We start from the raw sequence: 12,172 nt of genomic DNA, 5'->3' as shown, positions 1-12,172 counted from the left end.
CCATCCAACAGGAGTGCCATCGCCCGCTGCAAGTCATCTGCCACCAAGGTTGGCCAACAAAGTATTCTCAGCTCTGCAATAAGTCCAAATGTAGTTGGCTGACCAACTGCCAAGCGTCTTCGTGTGGGCATGATGTTGGAGGAAGTATCATCATGATTGGTTGCCTGACTACGATAACCAAGCTTGTCATACAATGACGGCATGCGTTGGGCAGATATGTCTCAAATGCTGAATGTGGCTCAGTCCTTTTCAGCTCGATCCTTTGAACGCTTCTTATGCGGCCGGCTTTGAATAGGTTGCATGACGAAGCTCTGGGAAGTGTACAGCCTCCACCCTGCGAGATGAGCGTTCGCAAGATGATGATATTCACTCAATGCAAGTCCTATTTCTCTGCTCCTGTCGGTATAGTCGATGAGGGGGGAGGGCGTCGAAGCTTCATATTGACACAGGGAACAATCCAAGTTGGAGCGTATTCAGGACGAAAGTGGCTCTGATGAATTCCCTGATTCACCGGGGCTGCAGACGACATTGATCCATGCAGTGATGGTGTTCATGAAATTGGGTACTCGTTCGCAACGGAGAAAAACGCGGAATCCATGCATGCAATAGAGCGGATGTCGATAAAGTATTACAGCTGCTCAAGAAGACCCAGCCACTATGTAAATATATGTAGGCAGTGGGTTGCACGCATTCCTTCCGTAGTCCTGTGCTTCGCTATTCAAAGGCAGATTGACTCATAGAATTCCGAATTTTGATGCAGTAATACATTTGACGGTCGTCACGATCAGTAACTCGCTGGGTATGCATGAGGCATGAGCAGCCAGCACTACAATGAGAGCACTATACGAGATGCAGTGCCATCCTGGAGACTCGGTGCAACACCGATTCTCAGCTCGATCTGCTAAAGACCTGAAGAGCCGTTTGTGAACAGAATGATTGATCTATCTCTTTCTTACGTTCGATACAAATTATTTCATTTTCCACAGTCTAGCATCTTAACCCTAAAGAGCGATTTGTAATAATCTGAAAGCGAACCTTGACGAAGGTCGGAACTCAAGAATGCTAGGGAAGCTGATGATATAGAAATCTAGATAGAAAAATTGCTCAAGAGCTCTCATTATTTCATAAGATACCTTCAGAGAGTATCAGTACCCCTACACATTGGACCGCCAGTGCCCCAAAGCCACCATCTTGTCACGCGAGGCATACGGCCGCTCAAATCTCGGCTCAAACGCATCTTTCTCTATACCGACGCCCCTTTGAAGCCCGTAGCCCGTGAAATCTTCTGGGAAGGGATTCTCGCCGTTGCCATAGATGAATTTCTGTACCTCGTTGTCGAGCCACACTTTCCGCGCCGCGACACGGGCGTCCGAGTCAACTCGGACGGAAACACGAGGTCGAACGGATCTCCCGCGCCAGTCAAGCTCGTCACGGATACCCTCAAGCAGACCCCTAAAGCTTCCGGAATTTTTCATGAACCAGAGAGAACTCAGCTCGACAGATTGAAGTGTTTCCGGAAGCGCCCCCAGGAAATCGAGGAGATCCCGTTGTTTGACGAGGAAGGCTGATAGCCCAAAGTGTGTTAACTGCGTCCACGACTCGACCGGGAAGACGGAGCGCAGCGGAACGAAGAGATCCGGGCGAACTGCATTACCCCAATCTTCTTGTAAATCATAATTCCGGTCCTGATCTAACTCCAATGTGACCCTTTGAAGATTCGCAGATAACAGCTTTCGGAGACGACCGTTGCGGAAGGCACGATAGCTTTGCCATTCCTGGCCACCCGTCATTAGATGCAATGTGAGCGCGGAGAACCCCGGCTTATGGACCAACGCGAAGAGATCGTCGTACTCCTTGCACTTTTCGTCTCTTGAGAAGATGTCAGCTGTCAGGCCTGACCCGATCTGATTGCCCTCGATAATGAGTTCCGGGACCTTGGCTCGCGTCTGTTGCGCCAGGAGTGCAGTCACGAGGCGGAAGCCACGCCACCTCTCCTTGACGTCCTCGTTGTCCCAGTTCTCGGCGCCCATTGTCCATGGATCGGGCGATGCGGGCCAGCCGCGGGGGATCGGGTAGTTGAAGCCGTGTGGAAATTTCCGAATCATGGGTGTAGGGTACAGAGGCGTGAAGAGGACGCCATGCGCGAGGGGGGTTAAGGTGATCTTTTTTAGGTTGGGAAACATATTGCCGTCTAATGCCCATCTTAAAGCGGCGATGTCGGCTCCAGAAGCTAGGACATCCCTCTGCTGTTGGAGGAGACCTTGATAGTAGGCGTATGCGACATCCACGGGCAGCTGCGCGTGGACTTGCTTCGCGGTTTCGATATGTTGCGGCAGGGTTTCAACGTCTGCGTGGCCTAGTGCCTGTAGATCCTCGATATTCTTTTCGCACGCTCGCACGTAAAACCAAGGCACGCTTTCTACAGGGTCGTCTGACTCTTCGTCATCAGACTCCTCGCCGTCGAGACGAACATCTTCGAATCTATCTTCGTAATCCTCAGCCTCCAGCAAGCGAGCATCATCCCACGCAATCTCACGAACGGCATGTCGGAATGTTTCGTGTTCTGCGACCGCTCGGAAAACCTCGATGTTGCGAGGATTGGCCGAGATGAAGACTCGCTCGAAACGGAAGTAAGGACGCACAATCTCAGAGAACTTGACGCAAGCGAGACGTAGGCTTTTGAGATGGCGATTAGATAGGTGTGAGAAGATCTCATCAGCCAGCTCGGTGGGTAGCTGGGCTATACATTCAACGACAGATGGAGATCCCGTAAATGAGTCCGGTAGGGTTGGCGGTCCTGGTAGTGGTAAAGAGGCGGCTTTCGCAGAGAAAAGGTTGCGATTTCCACGAACTTTGGGCATCTTGTCGGTATCGCAGACGGAATGGGATGCGTGTTCGAGAAGTGGAAAACGGAAAGGCGCTACTTGGCCCGTTGGTTAAGTACTGTTGGAATGCCAAATGAAGGGTGCGTGTGGACCAACAAGCTTGCAGGGAAGCTCAAGACAGCAGCTACCCATGCGATTTACGTATCGAGTAATGTCTCAACGCTCGTGATATGGATGGTAAATAACAATATTTCGATTGAAGTGTGGTCGAGACTGGGTGCAGTATTAGTCTACCGTTGTCATCCCGCCTACCGCGCACCAGTCGCTTGAGTCAATAATTTTGGCGAAGAAATTGCCCAGCGTACGAGTCTCGAGAAGGTCATTTGACTATCTAGTAGCTTCCCAGGCCCAAGACGATGATGAAAATGCTTTTATCGTAAAGGTGAGAAGGGGTCACGTGAAGAGAGAGTCGGCCCAAAAGATATCTAGGGAGGTCTGCGTCAGGCCTGAGCAACAGCGCTCGGAATAAGTGGCCGTGAATATGCCCAGTATGGTAGAACTAGTATGCAAGCTGAACACAGAGATCATGATTATCCAGCGCTGGAGCCCATGGGTTCGAGCCACTTTTTGAACTTTTTTTTCTTTTGATGTTCCTTCTTCAGTACCTGATCAATGGAAATTGCCGAACCAATACCTCCCGGGAAGCGCTATGAAATACCCACGACGGGGAAAATTAGAGTTACAACACCCATCCGAGCATAACACTCACTCGTTTTGATGTCCCTTTAAGACACTACGTCCTTCACCTGTTCCACCTCATTCGATCCCATTCGCAGCCTGCTGCTCCCCGACGAGCACGGTGCTTTCCTCTGGCCTGTCCTGCTGGTCCTTCTCCTCGTAGTACTTCTCAACATCCTTGACAACTTGCCTTCCGGCAAAGTTCTTCATCAGCTTTTGCCCGTCGCACCGCATGTGGTGCTGGTACCAGTGTGGCATTCCTCTGAAAGATCCCAGCAGAGACCCAACGGCGGGCAAGATGACTTGTCCGCTAGTACCCTCAAGCACCTTCTTAACGATTGCTTCTGCCACGGTCTCAGGCTCCAGGGCGGGTATCAAGAACTGCAAACCCTGCTCGTAGCCGGTGAATAGCGGCGTCTTGGTGTATCCCTGGTTGATCAGGACCGTCCGCACGCGAGGGGCGTTATACTTGGTCACGAGTTCAGCAGAAAGACCTTCGTGGAAGGCCATGGCGGCAGCTTTGGAGGCGCCGTAGTCGACCATGTTGGGGACTGTCAACCACGCGGCGTAGGATGCGATGGTGACGACCATGCCGTGGTTGGTAGCGATCATGTTCGGGAGGAATTCCTTGACGGTCCAGAAGTGGGCAAAGGTGTTCACGTCAAAGGTGAACTTGACATCGCGCTCGGTGGAGTCGAGGATCGTCTTGCCGCGGGCGACACCGGCGTTGTTGATGAGGACCGTCGGGTGGCCGATGCGAGCGCGGATCTCCCGCGCCACAGCGGCGAGCTTTTCGGTGGAAGTGATGTCGCAATTAAAGTAGTGAACGTTGGAGGCTGTTGATTGTGTTAGTCAACGACTTGAAGCTAGATGCCAGGAAAACCTCGAACGATAGGGGGGAACGCTTTACCCGCAGTGTAGGTCAACTCCTGGATGTCGAGCACCACGACGGTCGTGCAACGCTCAGCGAACAGTTGAACTACTTGACCTCCAATACCACCAGCGCCACCGGTCACGAGGACGATCTCCTTGGACCAGTTGTAGCGGTCAGAGACCCAGTTGTTCAGCGAGCGCGACGAGAGCCACTGATCGGCCGTTCGCAGCACCGAAAGCCATGCCAACTTCTTGAGGCCCGAGAACACTGTCGGGTGTAGAATGGCAAGGTCGCCGCCTTTCTTGGTGTAGCGTGCCAGCAGGAGCAGCGGCAGCACGAGGGCTGGGTTGAGGGCGGTGCGCCCGATGAGGCGGAAGATGGGATCGGCGACGAGACCCTCGCGAGGGAGGAAGCCCTGGTGCATCGGCATTCTTGGGTTCGACGCGGTTGTTACGCGTGGGCCGTTCCACGAGAGGAGGTTGGCGGTGGAGTGTTGGGCCAGGTGAGTTTGTGGAACCAGAGGCTCTTATACCTGGGAGGGCAGGAGCGGAAGCGAGGTGTGGTTGACGGCAACCAGCACAACTGGAATCAGAAAATCAGATGGCAGCTCAGGGTCGGAGCGAAGCCTGGCGATGGGTTACAAGAATAACCGTAAATCGACCAAACTTCTGGGCGCGGGCTCAACCTTTTCCAAGAAGCTTCTGCGGGTGCTCTCACAACGTCATCAACACTATCAAGGGTAAGATGCGAAGGTGGGAAAAAAGAAAGCAGGCAATGTCTAACATCACACCACCGCGTTTCCGGCAAGCGACCCCCATACTTAAAGGAGTTTCAACGGCTGGGGGGAAAGAGGGCGTCCGGGAAATAGACGAGCAAGGGTCGTTGGACCTCCAAGCTCCTTGATGCTGAGTACCTTCATAGTGTAGGTGTTGCTTGGCGAGAACAGCTGCCGCCATCCATGTGCTGTGCTGTTTCTGCCCGTTTCCCAGCCTTTTGCAGCTTGAGCAGCGGTAGCGGCAGGTAATGCGCAGCCGAGGTTTGGTGCGGCCGAGCCAAAGTGCGGGGAATCTGGGGGAGGCACCGTTGCAGTTGACGGGACCAGGGACTAGGACTGCTGATTCGGACGCGAAGTCCGCCTAAAGCGCGTTCTGATAGGGCGAGCCATTCACTGTTGTACGAAGGGAGAGCTAGAAGGTCGGTGGGGATGGTTTTGCACTTTGCACATGTGAGGCGGTTATCGGGCGATGGGCGTTGCCATTTCTGGAGAGCAGTTCGTCGGCGAATGATTGGGGAGGGGGGCCACCGGATGGCATGGACGTCGCGGATGGCCACCGACCCGGGGGCTCTGAGAGGAGGGGTGGAGCCCCGGAATGGGGTTCCAGCTGTGTGCGTAATAGACTGGCCGACCAGATCGCCTGAGAAGAAATTGAGTCTAAATGGATTCTTTCTTTTCTTGTAAAGAACCCCTGGCTGGATTCGCCAGAGTTTAAATTGTGGTTTTTCTAGAAGGGGAATATTGTTCGGCCGTTAAAGCGTGTACTACCTTACTACCAGGTCGCTGCTGGTGTCATCCGTCCCGCCAACGAATACGAGCAAGTCTCTCGGCTCGATTAAGCAGCCATGTCCTATTATGTACAGCACATCGTCCCGGGTATCACGAAAATAGGATGATTACGTCTGATCCGCCGTCTCACTTACAGCATCAGTGCGGCTCCGATGCTCAGCAGGCACAGCCAATGCGCCCCGTCTCTCCAGCTGAGCGTGCTGCCGGCTCCGAGGCCGTCGCCGGGCGTCGCCTCCGGCTTGGTGTCGCCTAGCCCGTCGTCGTTGCCGTTGCCAGCCTTGACTTCAATCTGCGTCGAGTCTCCCGGCGCGAAGAGGACGCCGATGGCGTTTGCGGCTGTGGCGTTGAGTTCTTGGTCGCTGAGCAAAGGGTTGTTCAGCGCATCGCAGGAGGGCCGTCCGTTCTTTTGTGAGATGCTGTTTGTGACGGAAATCGGCACGTCAAAGATTGTGTAGTGGTCTTCGCCGTTTAGGCGGTAGTTTTGGCGGATTGAAATCTGGAAAGCTTGTTAGCGCGAGGGATGTGTGGAGGAGGCGGGTGGCGCACGTTGTAAGCGCCACGGTCGCTGCCGGTCGAAGCTGGCTGGCCATCGCCGACCAGGCAGTCGGGCCAGATCCAGTTGACATGCTTTACCGTGCTGCCGGGCTCTTGGAACATGATGTCGCCCAAGCTAGCGTTATTGGCTGATGCCGTGCCGTTGGTGATGGTGAAGTTACGGCCAGTGGTGTAGCTCGACAGGAACATTGTGACGTTGAAGATCTTGGTTGGGCTGTTGGAGGCATAAGGCGGCAACGGCATCTTGCCGTTCGTGGATACGTCCAGCGCAACATGGAGATTGTCTGCATCTGTCAACACCAAAAAGCTCACCATTATTGAAAATCAGATGCTTACCTCCTCCGAGTGGTGTGCCGGGCTGTGGGGCGTCGAGAATGACCAGACCGGGCGTAAAGATCTGGCCGTTGGCAATCGTAAAGTTCAGGTTCTGGGCCGAGCCGGAGGCCGCGAACAGAGACAGCAGCGCCGCCGCGAACGAAAGGGAAGAAACCATCTTGACGGAAGTATGAACGCTGCGTTGCAGCTAGACGGCGACAAGTGAATCGAGACACGCGAAAAACGGGTGAAGAGGATCAGAGCTGCAAGCCCTCGGAAGGACGGCAACAATGAGTATTTAGGCCGCCTGAAGCATCCAAGACTCTGGGAATGACAGGGTCCTGGATTCAGCAAAACGAAGGGAAAAGTGGGAACCGGCCCTAAAACAGAGGGTATTTAGATGCGGGCTCACTCTCAGGAAATGAGCATTCAACACCCGCGGGATGGGTGCTGGGATGGGTTGGATGAAGAGGGTGGGAGGACGGAAAAATAAGACCAGAACAAGATCCCAAGAGACTGGGACGTCCGCAGGTCTTGACTCTACCAAAAGAAGCCGACGCTGGCAGAGAGGGCAAAAGCCTGGAACCTCCCATCCGTTCCATGAACACCTCCTCGCCCGTTGACAGCGGCGATCCGACACGGCGAACGGCAGATAACCTTGAACTTAAGAGCATTAAAGTCATGCCGTGTCCCTCCCGGATGACAGCACCGGGCCAGGCGTTCCATCGCGACAGGCTCAGGCTGGCAGGCTCACGATACGCGATCTGCCCTTCGTCTGTGCATGACGTGGGCAAGGGCAGAGCGAATGGAACACGACAGAGAAGCCATATAACAGCTGGGGATTAAGATGGCAGCCCCGCGGGTGTCGAAGGGTGCGACGCCCTCTTGATGCAGGGCAGGTTTCAGATTGAACAGGCGTAGAGACGGTGGAGGACGGATTCCTGCAATGTCCATGAAGTCGAATGGTGGCCCCCGCTGAATGGAAATGAGACGCTGTGACGCACGAGCCAACGCCTAATTAAACCCACAGCACACGCTTTACGCTAAACCAGTGGAGTTTTTGGCCCCCTCGGTCTCTTCGGCTCGCTGTTCCGCCGCCAAGGAGCTTCAATTCTCTTTCCCTCATGCTTCCACTCACTCATATCGTCACAGGTCATATTCTTTGCCTAAACTCATAAAATCTTGATATCTCCCCCCTCCCTTTGTGTGAGAAATGTTCTTGCCTCTATCATTCTCGATGGCGACTGAGCAGCGCATCTGAGGCGAAGAACACATGAAAGTGTATTCTGACTTGCCGCCGTTATCTCATTTATTCAGCGTTGAATCCCACAAGATGTTCAAGTTGACCGGCCTTTGCGCGGCCGATGCCCAGGGCAGAGCTTGACGAGACTCGCCGCGCTTACTCTGTTTGAGATCAAGTCCCTAATTCCGTCAGATGAGAATTTAATCTCTTGTATTCCAAAGACTACGTCGCAGCAGTCAAAAGGATGTCCTTTTGATGCACTGCGGTGACTTCCATGAGACAGGTAATAGTTGAGGGTAAGAGTGAGACTAACGGCGCTGAGGGTCTAGGTAGGTTAGGTCGATTGAGCTTGACCTGATAGGCGGAGACAGTGTGGTCCAGTGGATCAAACCGTGTTCTTCAGTGGATCGCCCTCCCGATTACAATGTCTTCGAGAGGGCGTGTGCACTTCGGCCGGTTCCGACCTCATCCTCAATTCATATAAAAGTCTCCCGGCCTTGCTCGTACAGCAGTTGGCTCATACGCATCGCGATAGCATCAATTGACCACATCTGAACTACAGTGGACTCGCTCACACAGTAACAGCACCTTTCGATTCTTGGAACGGGTTTGCCACCGACCAATTCCGCGCCGTTAGCTACCTGTTCGTCGCTCGCACGCCGTGTGCCGAGGCACGCTCCAGCCAGCAAACATGATCGTCCCGCGCTCCTCTTGCCGGCTGGCGAGACAATCTCTCTCACAGCTTCAGCTCTGCCGGAGGTCAAATTGCATCGCCCCCGCCGGCACGATCCTCGGGCGCCAGACACAGCGGTACATGAGCGCCGCCGCCTACCAGACCCCGGCCGGCTTGAAGGATCTTCTGCGTGTATCGGACGAAGTCGCCGACGCCGTTGCAACGAACAAGCCCGTTGTGGCTTTGGAGTCTACCATCTACACTCATGGCGCGCTAGGCAATGATCTCGGTCTGGAGGACGTCGTCCGTCAGGGCGGTGGTGTGCCTGCTGTGTGCGGTATCCTCAATGGACAACCTGTCGTGGGTTTGAACGAGGAAGAAGTTGCTTTCATGGTCAACTCTGGAACCGCCAGCAAGGTCTCCAGACGAGATGTTGCTCACTTGGTCGGCTTGGTAAGTCCCGTCACATTGAGTCTGCTCATTACATTGGACTCGCTGTCTGGCATTCTCCCTCCTCGCTTGCCCGACATGAAAATCACGTTCACTAACACAGTGCAGGGCATGACCGGCCGTAAGGTTCACGGTGGCACAACCATTGCCGGCACGATGCTCCTCGCCCGCCTCGCCGGAATTCGCATCTTCGGCACCGGCGGCCTCGGCGGCGTCCACCGCGGCGGCGAAAACAGCATGGATGTCTCCGCAGACCTCACTGAGCTCGGCCGCACCCGCGTAGCCGTCATCAGCGCCGGCTGCAAGGGCTTCCTCGACATCCCCCGCACTCTTGAGTTCCTCGAGACCCACGGCGCCTTCGTCGCCACCTTCGCCGATGGCCGCACCGGCAAGGTTGACTTCCCCGCCTTCTGGGTCCGTGAGAGCGGCACGAAGAGCCCCCTTGTCGTCGAGACCGAGCGAGAAGCCGCCGCCATGATCCTCGCCCAGGAGAGGTTGAACATTGAGTCCGGCATGCTCTTCGCCAACCCCATCCCCGAAGAACACGCGATTCCTCGTGAAGAGATGGACGCCGTCATCGAGACGGCCGTCAACGAGGCTCTGGAGAAGGGCTTCACGGGAGCGAGAAACACCCCGTACGTCCTCGGCAGGATCAGGGCGCTGACAGAGGAGAGGAGCACGCTGGCCAATGTAGCGCTGGTGAGGAACAACGTGGCGCGGGCCACCAAGATCGCCGTCGAGCTGTCCAAAATGCTGAACGAGGGCACGGAGTCCGTGTAAGTGAGCTGCTTCGTGTGTATATAGCCCAGCCAGAAGATAGGTTCTGACTGCGTAGATAGCTCTTCAAGCAAGTTATTTACCGGATATGACGCTGCTGCAAAGCCTGCGACGAAAGTCGAAGCCCCTAAGTCGAGCAAGGCGGATGTCCTCGTTGCAGGCTCGGTAGCTATCGATCTAAGCTGTGACTACCATCCTCTGGGCGGCGTGAAGGAGGTCTCGCCTCACATGCACACTTCCAACCCCGCTTGTATTAACCAGTCCATCGGCGGTGTCGGTCACAATGTCGCCCTTGCCGCACACAGAGTGAGCAAGGATATGAGCGTCCGCCTTTGCAGCATGGTCGGAGACGATGTGTAAGCTATCTCCCTTCCCCTATTCGAATGTTACATGACTGAATTTCCCGCAGCGCAGGAAAGACGGTCCTATCCTCCCTTGAGTCATCCGGCCTCGACACAACCTACATCCGCCAACTTGGGTCCGAGTACCACCACTCGAACCGCACCGCCCAATACGTCGCCGTCAACGACGCCGAGAAGAACCTCGTGGTCGCCATGGCCGACATGGGAATCTTTGCCAACCACTCCTTCCCCGAGTACTGGAAGTCTGCCGTCTCGGGCGCGAAGCCAGGCTGGCTCGTCGTCGACGGCAACTGGAGCCCCAAGGACATCCGCGCCTGGATCCAGGCCGGCCGCGAGCAGGCCTGCGGCGTCGCCTTCGAGCCCGTGTCGACGGCCAAGTCGATCGGTCTCTTCCCCAAGGAGCACCCCCACCTGGGCGTGTTCCCGAACCCGGGCATCGATATTGCGTCGCCGAACAACTTTGAGCTAACGGCCATGTACACGGCTGCCAAGGAGAACGGTTTCTTCGACACGCCGGAGTGGTTTGAGGTCATCGATGCGTTCAACATGCGCGGTGCGAGGGATCGCTTCGTGCAGCTTACGTCCGCCGAGATGACGGATGCGGGTATTACGGTGCAGACTATCCATCTTCTGCCGTATATCCCCACACTTGTGACGAAGCTGGGGTCTAAGGGTGTGCTGTTGACTACGATCCTGGGACGGGACGATCCCCGTCTCAAGGACAGGAACGAGGAGAGGTGGCTTCTTACGAGGGCGCCTGTTGATCATCCTACTGTTGGAGGCGTGTACATGCGTCTTTTCCCACCGGCGGAGAAGGTTGCGATTGAGGACATTGTGTCAGTCAATGGTGTTGGAGATACCTTCCTGGGTGTCATGATTGCGGGCTTGGCAAAGGGAGGCAAGGTTCAGAACTTGATTGATGTTGCGCAGAAGGCGGCGGTATTGACTTTGAAGAGCCATGAGAGTGTGAGCCCGGATTTGGGTCGGTTAGATGAGGCATTGAAGGCTGCCGCGAGGTCTTGAAGGCGGAACTTTCAGGATTAGGACTTTACTGTGGAAATCAGCCAAAGGTCTAGGCAAATTTCAAGTGCAGCAAAAATGCGAATCTCAGGATCGGGAGGCTTTGGAGGAATGTTTCTTGGCATCGAGTATTCACGCTGCAGTACTGCCTCCAGGATGGTTAAAATTGCAGTGAAAGGAAAGGTAAAGAGACGATGTGACGGAGGGTACGGTAACCGGTAGGATTCCTGACCAAAGTGCGGCATGGCCTTTGGTCACTGGGCCTTCATGCTGTAGTAACATCTCTAAAGTGGTTAAAATCACAGAGAAATCCCGACAAATTCCATACTGGGTTCCCTAACCGAAGGACTTCCTAATCATCCGCGATCCTGCATTAGCTTGCTCCAAATTTCAGAAGCGTTGGCGCCATGATGCCCGGACAGAAGGCAGGCTCGTCATAGAGGAACAACACCAGAAATAGCCTCAGATACGTTTCAATGGTAACTTTCTGGTTATTTTCAGACATACTTTTATGTATAGAAACACACTCTGACCTGAATACCTTAAAATGCTGTCGTCTGCTAAGGTCGACGCCCCGCAATGAACTGAGAAAAAGAGTGAAGACTCCAGTCATGGTCGGCCAACTCCCGTCCTCAACAATGGCGTTAAACAGGTCTCTCGATATATCGGTATTTCGAATTGCTTATTACACTGAACCAAGGGAGCATAACTGTTCACTCAGCATACCCTACCTACGTACGCACCTTGGGTGATAGAATGTGTAGTAGCTCGGTCTG

General features: G+C 54.6%; 4 protein-coding genes across 4 annotated transcripts; 1 reads left to right on the top strand and 3 right to left on the bottom strand.

Annotated features, from left to right (window-relative positions):
* Positions 1–1,154: 1,154 nt before the first annotated feature.
* On the bottom strand, positions 1,155–2,861 carry CGCA056_v000612 (uncharacterized protein; the record flags this gene model as incomplete). The annotated part of the gene is made up of 1 exon (XM_037315873.1): positions 1,155–2,861. One exon carries the CDS (start codon positions 2,859–2,861, stop codon positions 1,155–1,157), a length of 1,707 nt encoding a protein of 568 aa, XP_037185105.1.
* A 780-nt stretch (positions 2,862–3,641) lies between these two features.
* RED2-6 (Dehydrogenase RED2) lies at positions 3,642–4,867 on the bottom strand (the record flags this gene model as incomplete). The annotated part of the gene is made up of 2 exons (XM_037315872.1): positions 3,642–4,399; positions 4,474–4,867. The coding sequence occupies 2 exons, from the start codon at positions 4,865–4,867 to the stop codon at positions 3,642–3,644; spliced, it is 1,152 nt and encodes a 383-aa protein (XP_037185108.1).
* A 1,264-nt stretch (positions 4,868–6,131) lies between these two features.
* On the bottom strand, positions 6,132–7,049 carry CGCA056_v000610 (uncharacterized protein; the record flags this gene model as incomplete). Its single annotated transcript, XM_037315871.1, has 3 exons — positions 6,132–6,497; positions 6,548–6,840; positions 6,893–7,049. 3 exons carry the CDS (start codon positions 7,047–7,049, stop codon positions 6,132–6,134), a joined length of 816 nt encoding a protein of 271 aa, XP_037185107.1.
* Positions 7,050–8,805: 1,756 nt separating this feature from the next.
* CGCA056_v000609 (Pseudouridine-metabolizing bifunctional protein) lies at positions 8,806–11,399 on the top strand (the record flags this gene model as incomplete). Its single annotated transcript, XM_037315870.1, has 4 exons — positions 8,806–9,240; positions 9,346–10,013; positions 10,077–10,370; positions 10,424–11,399. 4 exons carry the CDS (start codon positions 8,806–8,808, stop codon positions 11,397–11,399), a joined length of 2,373 nt encoding a protein of 790 aa, XP_037186080.1.
* Between the last annotated feature and the right edge of the window lie 773 nt (positions 11,400–12,172).

Source organism: Colletotrichum aenigma (genome assembly GCF_013390185.1).
Source record: "Colletotrichum aenigma strain Cg56 chromosome Unknown KSG_Cg56_contig01, whole genome shotgun sequence".
Taxonomy (NCBI): Eukaryota; Fungi; Ascomycota; class Sordariomycetes; order Glomerellales; family Glomerellaceae; genus Colletotrichum; species Colletotrichum aenigma.
Note: the sequence above shows the minus strand (reverse complement) of the source record. Positions and strands in the feature narration are given on the sequence as shown.